General features: G+C 39.1%; 1 protein-coding gene across 1 annotated transcript in view; it reads right to left on the bottom strand.

Annotated features, from left to right (window-relative positions):
* UQCRC2 (ubiquinol-cytochrome c reductase core protein 2) overlaps positions 1-15,782 on the bottom strand; it is a 35,390-nt gene that overhangs the window by 8,085 nt on the left and 11,523 nt on the right. Inside the window, exons 8-10 of the mRNA XM_007466283.1 lie at positions 5,694-5,751; positions 1,372-1,467; positions 868-1,067 (exon numbers count right to left, since the gene is read on the bottom strand). Coding sequence (XP_007466345.1) covers positions 868-1,067; positions 1,372-1,467; positions 5,694-5,751 — 354 coding nt within the window. The remainder of the gene's footprint in view (positions 1-867; positions 1,068-1,371; positions 1,468-5,693; positions 5,752-15,782) is intronic.

Raw genomic sequence — 15,782 nt, 5'->3', positions numbered from 1 at the left:
GAGGCATAAACCTACCTGTGCCATGTACTACTGCTGAAATTATGAACGATACTTAATCCTACAATTTAGTACATTTGTTACTTTTTAAAGATATAATTGAAGGTCACACGGGGCATTACACTGGGCAAACTATCGTCACTCATTAAATATTTTGCCGGTTGACATTTTACATTCTCGATTTGAGTATCATTATTTTGAAAGCTTTAGCACTTTCCTCACTGTCATAAAAAGGTGTCTTCTAAGGCAACATAACTTTTGGTTATGGTTAAATGTCATTTTTCTCTTTTAACTTAATCTCAAGCTGGAGGAGCAGGTCTGTAAGTAATTTCTTGCTGTATATCTTGTACACTTGGTTGGAAAACATGAAGAGCAGGGAAATCCAGGAAGTAGCCACAAGAATAGAAGGCGACAGAAGAAATCAGAAAAAAAGACTAATTAGAATCTAGGGGAATGTTTAATATCTAAAACTTTATTCTAAAGGGAACTGAAGTGTGAATTTCTGACTTTTTAAGCATTCAATTCTTCTTTTTATATCAGAATAACAGCAAGTTTCTGATAGACCCACTAAGGTACTAAAATTAAGCCTGGCTGTCTCTTCAATTTTACAAAGATTTTCTTTGTGTTCATCTTAATTTTTTTTTTTTTTGGCCACACCGCGTGGCATGTGGGATCTTAGTTCCCTGACCAGGGATAGAACCCGTGCCGCCTGCAGTGGAAGCGTGCTGAGTCTTAACCACTGGACCACCAGAGAAGTCCCTCATCTTAAATTTTAAAAGCAGATTAACATTAAGAGCAAGTTATCAGGACTACATCGTAAACACTGAGCCTGTGAAAACAAAAGGAGAGATATCAACTGTTCAGACTCACATCAAATGGCTGGTGAATTCCCTTGGCAACAGCTTGGTATAGAGAGCTGGTGGCATTGCTGCCCCTCTTAACATGTGGTCCAGCGCCGAGGACATGCTGGAGAACACTAAACGCATTTGCTTCTGCACTTCCTGCAGCAGCACTTTCTGCTACAAGAGCAGCATGGACGAGACTGTCTCCATTCTGTTCTCGAATTTCACCTGGGGCCAGGTAAGGCAAGAGCGAAGAAAGTGTCTTTTGGTTTTATTCTTCAATATTCTCTACAACACAGTATTAACCCATTAAGATTAAGCTTTTCCCTAGCCTGGTGCTCTCCTTGCTATCCTGCCCTTCCCCCAACACATACACAAACATATTTAATACATAACACTCAAGCAATCTAATTCTTTCTTTCCACATTGATACTATTTGGTAGTAAATAATCAGGCCTATTATACTCCAATATGCTACTGGGGGGAGAGGCAGCATCCTGGTAAATTAACCTTAATGGAACAAAACGCTTACCTCCACGGTACTTGGTCTTTGCACCAGATAAACCAAGCCCACCCCTCATGTTGAGAAACTGTTCAGCAACTTGCTTTAGAACAGGATGACTCACACCTATTTCAAAAGAAACAAAAACAAACTAGAACCAGAATTTCTAGAACACAACTGTAAAACGCTATTTTAAAAATACATCATTATACAATTCAAATGTTAGAGAAATAAACAGTAAAGAAAATAACAGCCTCCCATAATGCCACTCTTCCAGACATGCATTTACAGCTTTACTATATATTCACCTAGAACTTTTTCTATGCAAATATTATCCTTTTTATTTTTAAAATGGTGTCATTCTATTGATATTGTTTCTAACTTGTCTTTTGTAATTTACATCTAAGTGAATGGACTACACCAAACATTTAATGGTTATAAAGAATTTTATTATATGGACATACCATCATTTATTTAATCAATCTCTTCTTGAGGGACATTAGTATGCTTCTAATCGTTGGCTATTAAAATACGGCAATGTGCATCAAAAGACATTTTGAAAAGAGTGAAAAGATAATCCACAAAATGGGAAAAAATCTGGTAAGGATCAGTATCCAGAATATATAAAGAACTCTTATAACAATTAAAAAAAAACAAACAACCCAATTAAAAAATGGGCAAGGGACTTGAATAAGCATTTCTCCAAATAAGATATAGAGACAGCCAAAAAGCACAAAAAAACATGTTCCATGTTATCAATCACTATGGAAATGCATATCAAAACCACAATGAGACACTACTTCACACCCATTAGGATGGCCATAATCAAAGATAGATGATAAGTGTTGATAAGGATCTGGAGAAATTGGAACCCTGTGCACTGTTGATGGAATGTAAAATGGTTCAACTGCTTTGGAAAACAGTCTGGCAGTTCTTCAAATGGATAAACAGATAACCTATCCTGGCAATTCTACTCCTAGGTATACACCCAAAACAATGAAAAAGATGTTTTGTTAAAAAACTTATATATGAATGCTCATATTCATAAAAGCCAAAACATTCAGGAACAACCCAGATGTCCAGCTAATGAATGAATAACAAAATGTGGTAATGAAATACATTTTTCAGCCAGAAAAGGGAATGGAAGATTGGTACATGTTACAATACGGATGGACTTTGAAAACATTACGCTAAGTGACTAAGTGAAAGAAGTCAGTTACAAAGGCTATTATTGTATAATTCCCTTTATATGAAATGTCCAGAATAGTCAGCTCTATACAGACAGAAAGGAGATTAATGGTTGCCAGAGGCAAGGAGGAGGTGGAAGGAGAAGTGACTGCTAATGAGTATGGGGTTTCTTTTGGGGATGGTGAAAATGTTCTGAAATTAGATAGTGGCAATAGTTGCACAACTCTGTGAGTATACTAAAAACCACAAACTGTACACTTTAAAAGGGTGAATTTTATGGCATGTGAATAATAATTAAGCTGTTATTTATAAAACAAATGAACAAAAACCCAATATTGCAAATAATATTCTCATGCAACTATTTTGTAAACTTGACCAAATGTTTCGGCAGGGTAAATTCTTAAAAGTAAATGCTGGGCCTAAGAGTATAAACAATTACAATTTTAATATATTACAATAGACCTCCAGGGACTTCCCTGGTAGCACAGTGGTTAAGAATCCACCTGCTGGGCTTCCCTGGTGGCGCAGTGGTTGAGAGTCCGCCTGCCGATGCAGGGGATGTGGGTTCGTGTCCCCCCCGGTCCGGGAAGATCCCACATGCCGCGGAGTGGCTGGGCCCGTAAGCCATGGCCGTTGAGCCTGCGTGTCCAGAGCCTGTGCTCCGCAACGGGAGAGGCCACAACAGTGAGAGGCCCGTGTACCACAAAAAAAAAAAAAAAAAAAGAATCCACCTGCTGATGCAGGGGACATGGGTTCAATCCCTGGTCCAGGAAGATCCCACATGACACAGGGCAACAACTACTAATCCCGTGCTCCACAACAGAGCCTGCGCTCTAGAGCCCGTGAGCCACAACTGCTGAGGCCACGTGCTTCAACTACTGAAGCCCGCATACCTAGAGCCTGTGCTCCGCAACAAGAGAAGATACCGCAATGAGAAGCCCGCGTACCACAACGAAGAGTAGCCCCCACTCGCCACAACTAGAGAAAGCCTGCGTGCAGAAACAGAGCCCCAATGCAGGCAAAAAAAAAAAAAAAGACCTCCAAAAATGTACCATTTTTGGGCTTCCCTGGTGGCACAGTGGTTGGGAGTCCGCCTGCCAATGCAGGGGACACGGGTTCGTGCCCTGGTCCGGGAGGATCCCACATGCCGCGGAGCGGCTGGGCCCGTAAGCCATGGCTGCTGGGCCTGCGCATCCGGAGGCTGTGCTCCACAACGGGAGAGGCCACAACAGTGAGAGGCCCGCGTACCGCAAAAAAAAAAAAGTACCATTTTACACTCCCACCAATAATTTTTGAGAGTGCCTATTTCTCCATACCATGGTTAATACTGGGCAGTGTCAATCTTTTAATTTTTGTCAATTTCACAAATTAAAAATGTTTTAGTTATTACATCTTTTACAATAATTGGACACACACACACACACACACACACACACACACACACACACACTTTCCTCACGAATTGGTTCATGCCCTGTGTCTATTTTTCTGCTAAATTGTACTTAAAACAAAGCAAAACAAAAACAAAAGCTCTTTGTAAAAGCTCTTTGCTTAGAGAAATCTGCACTTTGTCATAGGTTTTGCAAATACTGTAATGAATTTGAAAGCCAGTGCTTTAAAAAGTTAAATGCTGGATTCTGCTTAAAAATAAAAGAGACTATTTTTTTTTTTAGAGTTGTGGAGGATTTATTTATATGCTATAAAACTGTGTTGGGGAAGTTGTATTTTTAAAAAAATTTTATTGATGTATAACTGATTTACAATGTTCTGTTAATTTCCACTATAAAGTGACTCAGTTATACATATATATATTCTTTTTCATATTCTTTTCCATTATGGTTTATCACAGGATATTGAATATAGTTCTCTGTGCTATACAGTGGGACCCTGTTGTTTACCCATTCTACATAGAATAGTTTGCACCTACTAATCCCAAACTCCCAATCCTTCCCTCCCCCAGCCCCTTCCCCCTTGGCAACCACAAGTCTGTTCTCTGCGTGAGTCTGTTTCTATTTCATAGATAAGTTCATCTGTGTCGTATTTTAGATTCTATGTATAAGTGATATATGGTATTTGTCTTTCTCTTTCTGACTTACTTCGCTTAGTATGATAATCTCTATGTCCATCCATGTTGCTGCAAATGGCATTATTTCATTCTTTTTAATGGCTGCGTAATATTCTATTGTATATATGTACCACACCTTCTTTATCCATTCATCTGTTAATGGACATTTAGGTTGTTTCCATGAAAGACTAGCTATTAAAATCCTATCACATACTGACTTTCTGACATAAACAGAGGATGAGTTCTGAAATTTTGTGTTCACATAATTATCGTTTAAAGGACTACTCTTTTTTTTTTTAATGACTCACATTGAGACAGTGAAAAAATACTTTTATTCATAACTATAAGTGCAACATTTAATAGTAGCACATCTTAGAGTTTCTCTTTTTCAATTAACCACTTTCTAGAATGAGGCAGAACAACATAATGGAGAATTGTATAATCAGAATTTAAGAAAATACCCAAGTGAGTATATTATAAATTGAGGTTGGTTACCTATATAGTGACAGAATTACAATGCACTGGAAAGGTGTCCCATCCCCTACCACACCAAATTACAAAGGAAAAGTCAGCAGCCTCAGTGAATTTTCTGACTATCTACCACTTTCTCTGGGAGCCAAGAACCATGGAACTGTAAATTATCTAAATATCACTCTATATATAACTATAAAAGATGTATATACACATAGTCAGTTACATATGATAGTACCTGATTTCTCAGAGTTTCAAGGATAATTCTACCTCCTCATTGAATAAGTCAGTCACATGTTTCACTATCTGCCAAGTCATACTTCTTTTTTTTAACTGAAGATTTACAACGTTGTGTTAGTTTCTGGTATACAGCAAAGTGATTGTTATAAATATTCTTTTCCATTATGGTTTTTTACAGGATATTGAATATAGTTTCCTGTACTATACAATGGGCTCTTGTTGTTTATCCATTCTATATATAACAGTTTATATCTGCTATTCCCAAACTCCCAATCCAACCCTCCCGTCGCCCTCCCCGTTGGCAAACAAAAGTCTGTTTTCTATGTCTGTGACTTAAAAAACTACTCTTAAAAGAAGCAAACTGACATGCAGGCAATTCCCAACTTACCAAGTCCAATCAAAGCCATTCTTGCACTTGTAAAATGATTCTGTACATAGTCATGTAACTGAGGAAGTAAAAACATTTATTAGGTTATATTGGTATAAATATAAAAAGCTATAAAAACGTGAAACCGCAGTTCAGCAGAAGATAAATACTCAGGCTTAAAAATTGCTATAATGAACTATAAGGGACTACTTAGTACTGAATTAAACTGAGCTTTTAAAAACCATTGCTTAAAAAGGACTAGAACTTAATGTGGTGATGGTTATATAACTTAGTGAATATAATAAAAACCACTGAATTGTGCATTTTAAATGGGTGAACTGTATAGTATGTGAATTACATCTCAATGAAACTGTTAATGGAAAAAAAAACAGAATTAAAAATTAGAGCGCACACTGGCTTGAACTTGAAGATATGGGACTAAGTACGATTTTTATTATAATGTGACTTAAGTAGTACATCAGGTTTCTTTTGTCTTTATACAGGTAGTAATAAAGCACTGTTATTAACATTCTATAGTAGGGCTAATAGAGTTATATCACTATACCCCTATTGCGCATCTTTGAAGGTTTTTTTGCTCTGAGGTTACTGTCTATACCAGGGCTTCCAACCTGGATGATTACAGAATTATATGGGGAGCTTAAAAAACAAAAACACTGTCAATGTCTCCCCACCCCATCCTATTCCTGGGCCCACTGTATAGACAGATATAGTACATTCAATGTGAAATCTTGGAATCTTTATTTAAATCAAACCACCCACCCATCTAATCAACCACCCAGTGAGATTTGACAATCACTGGTTTATACTATCACTTTAGACCTAATATTCAAAAGTAGGGCTAAAACATGCATTCTAAACAGGCACACTATTGCTCCCAAGGGAGTGAAAATTAGTTCTTTGGGGTAAGAAAAAAACCTTATTCCTTCATATATAAACTATAAATACACATAAAGTACATAAACAGATATACAGTATATCCATGGCATTAAGTAAGTAAGAAGTCAGAAAAACAAATACCATATGCTAACACATATATATGGAATCTAAGGGAAAAAAAAGGTCATGAAGAACCTAGGGGTAAGATGGGAATAAAGACACAGACCTACTAGAGAATGGACCTGAAGATATGGGGAGGGGGAAGGGTAAGCTGTGACAAAGTGAGAGAGTGGCATGAACATATATACACTACCAAACGTAAAATAGTAAAATAGCTAGTGGGAAGCAGCCGCATAGCACAGGGAGATCAGCTCGGTGCTTTGTGACCACCTAGAGGGGTGGGATAGGGAGGGTGGGAGGGAGGGGGACATAAGAGGGAGGAGATATTGAAACATATGTATATGTATAACTGATTCACTTTGTTATGAAGCAGAAACTGACACACCATTGTAAAGCAATTATACTCCAATAAAGATGTTTAAAAAAAAAAAAATTCATGAGGGGTGGGTATTGGCTAAAAAGGCTCCTGGGCTAATGCTGAGAACTGTGAAGCTAAGGTAATAAAACTAAACTTTTACTCAATTTATCAGAATTTGTGCCCTAAAATAAATGGTGTCTCCATCTATGGAGCCACCTTGGAAAGTCATATTCTTTTTTTTAATGTTGATGTTTTTCTATTGAATGTTGCCTTTGCTCAAATTATTCTAGCAACCATTTCTTTAGAATTTCCTTTAGCCTAGGGATACATTTAAAAAATGCTAATAACTTTGAGATAACCATGGTTAACATCTTGGTATTTGTCTATGATGCACACACCTTATTTTTTTAAAAATGGGACCCCTTGGTACATCCTATTCATAAATTACCTTTCCTTTACTTGACAATAAGCTATGAAAACTTCATTATCAATTAATATTTTTGAATGGTTGAATAGTATTCCATTCTACAGATATTTAATATATTATTTAACTAGTTCTCTAATGTTGGATATTTGATGTTTCTTCTAATTTTTCACAATTACAAACAATGCCACAATAGACATCCTTGTAGGTAAATGTTTTGTTATGTGCATCCTTTTAGCTACCTCAATAATATATCTTCAATAATATATCTTCACAAGAGTGAATTTGATTTCTGAAAAACTTCAAAAACTTACTAGAGGCCAGTCTTATGAAAAATGTTGGCTGTTCCAAGTTGGATGATATCAGTTATAATTTTTTTTAACAGTACCATATGAATGGTAGGCATTAAATTGATAACTGGATAGTTTTCTTAACCAGGAGATAAGTCAAAAGAGGAAAGGGATACAAAATTCAGTTTTCTGTAGTGGATAACCAGAAATGAGAATAAAAGCCTAATTTCTGAGTCATATATACTTTGAAAGTGTTGATAATTCCCAGTTTTTCTCTTAATGTCTCTTGGTAAAAAGTTTTTTTGGGGGTGAGTGAGGGGTAGGAGTAGGAAATTAAGATTATATACATATATCTACACTTGCAAATTTAATGCTCAATGTTTCACATTTTGGAAATAAAGTTCTATGATATATACATGGCTGTGACATACGACAAACTTGCACTGCCAGCAAAGTTTGGCAGGTGTGCTGGAGAAGGTAAATGAGCTGGTGAGCAGGCTGATGACAGAACGGGAGGCAAGAAAGTGGGGTTCATTCCTACCTATGTATTCAGAGTGGTTAAAGGAAGACTTTTAGTCACAAGATTATGGTATTTAAACACTTATATACTGTTTAAAAGATATAGATAGAAAAGGGTCTAGAAGAAAAATACACCTAGGTGCTAACAATGAGTGCCTTTAGGTGTGTGAGATATCTTTTGTCCCCCTTTATTTTCTGAAATTTCTGTAAGGAACATGTCCATTTTATAATAAAAACTTTTTTAGTTGAAAGATACACAAAAATTATTCAGATGGAATTTTAGTTAAAAGGCAAGCTGCTGGATGGGAAATTCCCTGGCTATCCAGTGGTTAGAACTCTGCTCTTCCACTGCAGGGGGCACCAGTTCAATCACTGGTAGGGGAACTAGGACCCCACAAGCTGCATGGTGTGGACAAAAAAAGAAAAAAAAAAGCAAGCTGATGGAAAAAAAGCAAGCTAGAAAATTACTTAAATTAGAAAATACGGGCTTCCCTGGTGGTGCAGTGGTTGAGAGTCCGCCTGCCGATGCAGGGGATACAGGTTCGTGCCCCGGTCCGGGAAGATCCCACATGCCGCGGAGGGGCTGGGCCCATGAGCCATGGCCGCTGAGCCTGCGCGTCCGGAGCCTGTGCTCCGCAACGGGAGAGGCCACAACAGCGAGAGGCCCGCATACCGCAAAAAAAAAAAAGAAAATTACTTAAATTAGAAGATACGGGCTTCCCTGGTGGTGCAGTGGTTGAGAGTCCACCTGCCGATGCAGGGGACACGGGTTTGTGACCCGGTCCCACATGCTGCAGAGAGGCTGGCCCGTGAGCCATGGCCGCTGGGCCTGCGGGTCCAGAGCCTGTGCTCCGCAATGGGAGGGGCCAAAGCAGTGAGAGGCCCGCGTACCGCAAAAAAAAAAATAAAAATAAATAGAAGATACAAAAAACTAGCAAATGAAACTGAAGTGGTAGATGAACATTCAATTTAATGTGAAAATAAGCACATTTTAAAATGTAATGTGTTGGAGCCTGAACCAAGATGGCGGAGTAGAAGGACGTGCTCTCACTCCCTCTTGTGAGAACACCAGAATCACAACTAGCTGCTGGACAATCATCGACAGGAAGACACTGGAACTCACCAAAAAAGATACCCCACATCCAAAGACAAAGGAGAAGCCACAATGAGATGGTAGGAGGGGCACAATCACAGCAAAATCTAATCCCATAACTGCTGGGTGGGTTACTCACAGACTGGAGGACACTTATACCATGGAAGTCCACCCACTGGAGTAAAGGTTCTGAGCCCCACGTCAGGCTTCCCAAACTAGAGGTCCGGCAACGGGAGGAGGAATTCCTAGAGAATCAGACTTTGAAGCCTAGTGGGATTTGATTGCAGGACTTCAACAAGACTGGGGGAAACAGAGACTCCACTCTTAGAGGGCATACACAAAGTAGTGTGTGCACTGGGACCCAGGGGAAGGAGCAGTGACCCGAGGGGAGACTGAACCAGACCTGCATGCTAGTGTTGGAGGGTCTCCTGCAGAGGTGGGGTGTAGCTGTGGCTCACAGTGGGGATAAGGACATTGGTAGCAGAAGTTCTGGGAAGTACTCCTTGGCCTGAGCCCTCTCAGAGTCTGCCATTAGCCCCACCAAAGAGCCAAGGTAGGCTCCAGTGTTGGGGTGCCTCAGGCCAAACAACCAACAGGGAGGGAACCCAGCCCCACCCATCAGCAGTCAAGCGGCTTAAAGGTTTACTGAGCTCTGCCCACCAGAGCAACAGTCACCTCTACCCACCACCAGTCCCTCCCATCAGGAAACCTGCACAAGCCTCTTAGATAGCCTCATCCACCAGAGGGCAGACAATAGAAGCAAGAAGAACTACAATCCTGCAGCCTGTGGAACAAAAACCACATTCACAGAAAGACAGACAAGATGAAAAGGCAGAGGGCTATGTACCAGATGAAGGAACAAGATAAAACCCAAGGAAAACAACTAAATGAAGCGCAGATAGGCAATCTTCCAGAAAAAGAATTCAGAATATGATAGTGAAGATGATCCAGGACCTCGGAAAAAGAATGGAGGCAAAGATGGAGAAGATGCAAGAAATGTTTAACAAAGACCTAGAAGAATTAAAGAACAAACAAACAGCGATGAACAATACAATAACTGAAAATAAAAAACACTAGAAGGAATCAATAGCAGAATAACTGAGGCAGAAGAACGGATAAGTGGCCTGGAAGACAGAATGGTGGAATCCACTGCTGCAGAACAGAATAAAGAAAAAAGAATGAAAAGAAATGAAGACAGCCTAAGAGACCTCTGGGACAACATTAAACGCAACAACATTCGCATTATAGAGGTCCCAGAAGGAGGAGAGAAGGGAAAGGACCAGAGAGAATATTTGCAGAGATTATAGTCGAAAACTTCCCTAACATGGGAAAGGAAATAGCCACCCAAGTCCAGGAAGTGCAGAGAGTACCATACAGGATAAACCCAAGCAGAAACACACCGAGACACATAGTAATCAAGTTGGCAAAAACTAAAGACAAATTTTTGAAAGCAGCAAGGGAAAAATGACAAATAACATACAAGGGAACTCCCATAAGGTTAACAGCTGATTTCTCAGCAGAAACTCTACAAGCCAGAAGGGAGTGGCATGATATACTTAAAGTGATGAAAGGGAAGAACCTACAACCAAGATTACTCTACCTGGCAAGGATCTCATTCAGATTTGATGGAGAAATCAAAAGCTTTACAGACAAGCAAAAGCTAAGAGAATTCAGCACCACCAAATGAGCTCTACAACAAATGCTAAAGGAACTTCTCTAACTGGGAAACACAAGAGAAGAAAAGGATCTACAAAAACAAACCCAAAACATTTATGAAAATGGTCATAGGAACATACATATTGATAATTACTTTAAATGTGAATGGATTAAATGCTCCAAGCAAAAGACACAGGCTTGCAGAACGGATACAAAAACAAGACCCATATATATGCTGTCTTCAAGAGACCCACTTCAGACCTAGGGACACATACAGACTGAAAGTGAGGGGATAGAAAAAGATATTCCATGCAAATGGAAATCAAAAGAAAGCTGGAGTAGCAATACTCATATCAGATAAAATAGACTTTAAAATAAAGAATGTTACAAGAGACAAGTAAGGACACTACATAATGATAAAGGGATCAATCCAAAAAGAAGATAAAACAATTATAAATATATATGCACCCAACATAGGAGCACCTCAATACATAAGGCAACTGCTAACAGCTGTGAAAGAGGAAACTGACAGTAACACAATAATAGTGGAGGACTTTAACACCTCACTTACACCAATGGACAGATCATCCAAAATGAAAATAAATAAGGAAACAGAAGCTTTAAATGACACAATAAACCAGATAGATTTAATCGATATTTATAGAACATTCCATCCAAAAACAGCAGATTACACTTTCTTCTCAAGTGTGCATGGAACATTCTCCAGGATAGATCACATCTTGGGTCAGATATCAAGCTTCAGTAAATTTAAGAAAATTGAAATCATATCAAGCATCTTTTCTGACCACAAGGCTATGAGTTTAGAAATAAATTACAGGGGAAAAAATGTAAAAAACAGAAACACATGGAGATTAAACACTACGTTACTAAATAACCAAGAGATCAATGAAGAAATCAAAGAGGAAATCAAAAAATACCTAGAGACAAATGACAATGAAAACATGACAATCCAAAACCTATGGGATGCAGCAAAAGCAGTTCTAAAAGGGAAGTTTATAGCTATACAAGCCTACCTCAAGAAACAAGAAAAATCTCAAATAAACCATCTAACCTTACACCTAAAAGAACTAGAGAAAGAAGAACAAACAAAATCCAAAGTTAGTAGAAGGAAAGAAATCATAAAGATCAGAGCAGAAATAAATGAAATAGAAACAAAGAAAACAATAGCAAAGATCAATAAAACTAAAAGCTGGTTCTTTGAGAAGATAAACAAAACTGATAAACCATTAACCAGACTCATCAAGAAAAAGAGGGAGAGGACTCAAATCATTAAAATTAGAAATGAAAAAGGAGAAGTTACAACAGACACCACAGAAACACAAAGCATCCTAATAGACTACTACAAGCAACTCTATGCCATTAAAATGGACAACCTGGAAGAAATGGACAAATTCTTAGAAAGGTAAAACCTTCCAACACTGAACTAGGAAGAAATAGAAAATATGAACAGACCAATCACAAATAATGAAATTGAAAATGTGATTAAAAATCTTCCAACAAACAGAAGTCCAAGACCAGATGGCTTCACAGGTGAATTCTATCAAACATTTAGAAAAGAGCTAACACCCATCCTTCTCAAACTCTTCCAAAAAATTGCAGAGGAAGGAACACTCCCAAACTCATTCTATGAGGCCACCATCACCCTGATATCAAAACCAGACAAAGACACTACAAAAAAAGAAAATTACAGACCAACATCACTGATTAATATAGATGCAAAAATCCTCAACAAAATACTAGCAAGCAGAATCCAACAACACATTAAAAGGATCATACATCAAGTGGGATTTATCCCAGGGATGCAAGGATTCTTCAATGTACACAAATCAATCAATGTGATACACCATATTAACAAACTGAATAATAAAAACCATGTATCTCAATAGATGCAGAAAAAGCTTTTGACAAAATTCAACACCCATTTATGATAAAAACTCTCCAGAAAGTGGGCATAGAGGGAACCTACCTCAACATAATAAAGCCCATATATGACAAACCCACAGCAAACATCATTCTCAATGGTGAAAAACTGAAAGCATTTTCTCTAAGATCGGGAACAAGACAAGGATGTCCACTCTCACCACTATTATTCTACAGTTTTGGAAGTCCTAGCCACGGCAATCAGAGAAGAAAAAGAAATAAAAGGAATACAAATTGCAAAAGAAGAAGTACAACTCTCACTTTTTTTTTTTTTTTTTTTTTTTGCGGTACGCGAGCCTCTCACTGTTGTGGCCTCTCCCGTTGCGGAGCACAGGCTCCGGACGCGCAGGCTCAGTGGCCACGGCTCACGGGCCCAGCCGCTCTGCAGCATGTGGGATCTTCCCGGACCGGGGCACGAACCCGTGTCCCCTGCATCGGCAGGCGGACTCTCAACCACTGCGCCACCAGGGAAGCCCACAACTGTCACTTTTTGTAGATGACATGATACTATACATAGAGAATCCTGAAGATGTCACCAGCAAACTGCTAGAGCTAATGAATGAATTTAGTAAAGCTGCAGGATATAAAATTAATGCACAGAAATCTCTTGCAGTCTTATACACTAATGATGAAAAATCTGAAAGAGAAATTAAGGAAACACTCCCATTCACCACTGCAACAAAAAGAATAAAATACCTAGGAATAAACCTACCTAAGGAGGTGAAAGACCTGTACTCAGAAAACTGTAAAACACTAATGAAAGAAATCAAAGATAACACAAACAGATGGAGAGATATACTATGTTTTTGGACTGGAAGAATCAACATTGTGAAAATGACGATACTACCCAAAGGAATCTACAGATTCAATGCAATCCCTATCAAATTACCAATGGCTTTTTTTTTTTTTTTTTTTTTTTTTTTTGCGGTGCATGGGCCTCTCACTGCTGTGGCCTCTCCTGTCGCGGAGCACAGGCTCCAGACACGCAGGCTCAGTGGCCATGGCTCACGGGCCCAACTGCTCTGCGGCATGTGGGATTTTCCTGGACTGGAGCACAAACCCGTGTCCCCTGCATCGGCAGGCGGACTCTCAACCACTGCGCCACCAGGGAAGCCACCAACGGCATTTTTTACAGCACTAGAACAAAAAATCTTAAATTTGAATGGAGACACAAAAGACCCTGAATAGCAAAGGCAATCTTGAGGGGAAAAAACGGAGCTGGAGGAATCAGACTCCCTGACTTCAGACTATACTACAAAGCTACAGCAATCAAGACAATATGGTCCTGACAAAAAACAGAAATATATATCAATGGAACAGGATAGAAAGCCCAGAGATAAACCCACACACCTATGGTCAGCTAATCTATGACAAAGGAGGCAAGGATATACAATGGAGAAAAGACAGTCTCTTCAATAAGTGGTGTTGGGAAAACTGGACAGCTACATGTAAAAGAATGAAATTAGAACACTCCCTAACACCATACACAAAAATAAACTCAAAATGTATTAGAGACCTAAATGTAAGACTGGACACTATAAAACTCTTAGAGGAAAACATAGGCAGAACACTCTTTGACATAAATCACAGCAAGACTTTTTTTGATCCACCTCCTAGAGTAATGGAAATAAAAACAAAGATAAACAAATGGGACCTAATGAAACTTAAAAGCTCTTGCACAGCAAAGGAAACCATAAACAAGACGAAAAGACAACCCTCAGAATGGGAGAAAACATTTGCAAACGAATCAACAGACAAAGGATTAGTCTCCAAAATATACAAACAGCTCATGCAGCTCAATATTAAAAAAACAAACAACCCAATCCAAAAATGGGCAGAAGACCTAATAGACATTTCTCTAAAGAAGACATATAGATGGCCAAGAAGCACATGAAAAGATGCTCAACATCACTAATTATTAGAGAAATGCAAATCAAAACTACATGAGGGGGCTTCCCTGGTGGCGCAGTGGTTGAGTCCGCCTGCAAATGCAGGGGACACGGGTTCGTGCCCCGGTCCAGGAAGATTCCACATGCCGCAGAGCGGCTGGGCCCGTGAGCCATGGCCACTGAGCCTGCGCAGAGGCCACAGCAGTGAGAGGCCCGCATACCGCAAAAAAACCCAAAAAACAAAAAAAACTACATGAGGTATCACCTCACACCAGTTAGAACAGGCATCATCAGAAAATCTACAAACAACAAATGCTGGAGAGGGTATGGAGAAAAGGGAACCCTCTTGCACTGTTGGTGGGAATGTAAACTGATACAGCCACTATGGAGAACAGTATGGAGGTTCCTTAAAAAACTAAAAACAGAATTACCATATGATCCAGCAATCCCACTACTGGGCATATACCCAGAGAAAACCACAATTCAAAAAGAAACATGTTCACTGCAGCACTATTTACAATTGCCAGGTCATGGAAGCAACCTAAATGCCCATCGACAGAAGAATGGATAAAGAAGTTGTGGTACATATATACAATGGAATATTACTCAGCCATAAAAAGGAATGACACTGGGTCATTTGTTGAGACGTGGATGGATCTAGAGACTGTCATACAGAGTGAAATAAGTCAGAAAGAGAAAAACAAATATCACATATTAATGCATATATGTGGAACCTAGAAAAATGGTAGATGAACCAGTTTGCAGGGCAGAAATTGAGACACAGATGTAGAGAACTAACGTATGGACACCAAGGGGGGAAGCCGCGGTGGGGTGGTGGTGGTGGTGAGCTGAATTGGGCGATTGGGATTGACATGTATACACTGATATGTATAAAACTGATGACTAATAAGAACCTGCTGTAT

The sequence above is a fragment of the Lipotes vexillifer genome, unplaced genomic scaffold (genome assembly GCF_000442215.2).
Source record: "Lipotes vexillifer unplaced genomic scaffold, Lipotes_vexillifer_v1.1 scaffold783, whole genome shotgun sequence".
Classification (NCBI taxonomy): Eukaryota; Metazoa; Chordata; class Mammalia; order Artiodactyla; family Lipotidae; genus Lipotes; species Lipotes vexillifer.
Note: the sequence above shows the minus strand (reverse complement) of the source record. Positions and strands in the feature narration are given on the sequence as shown.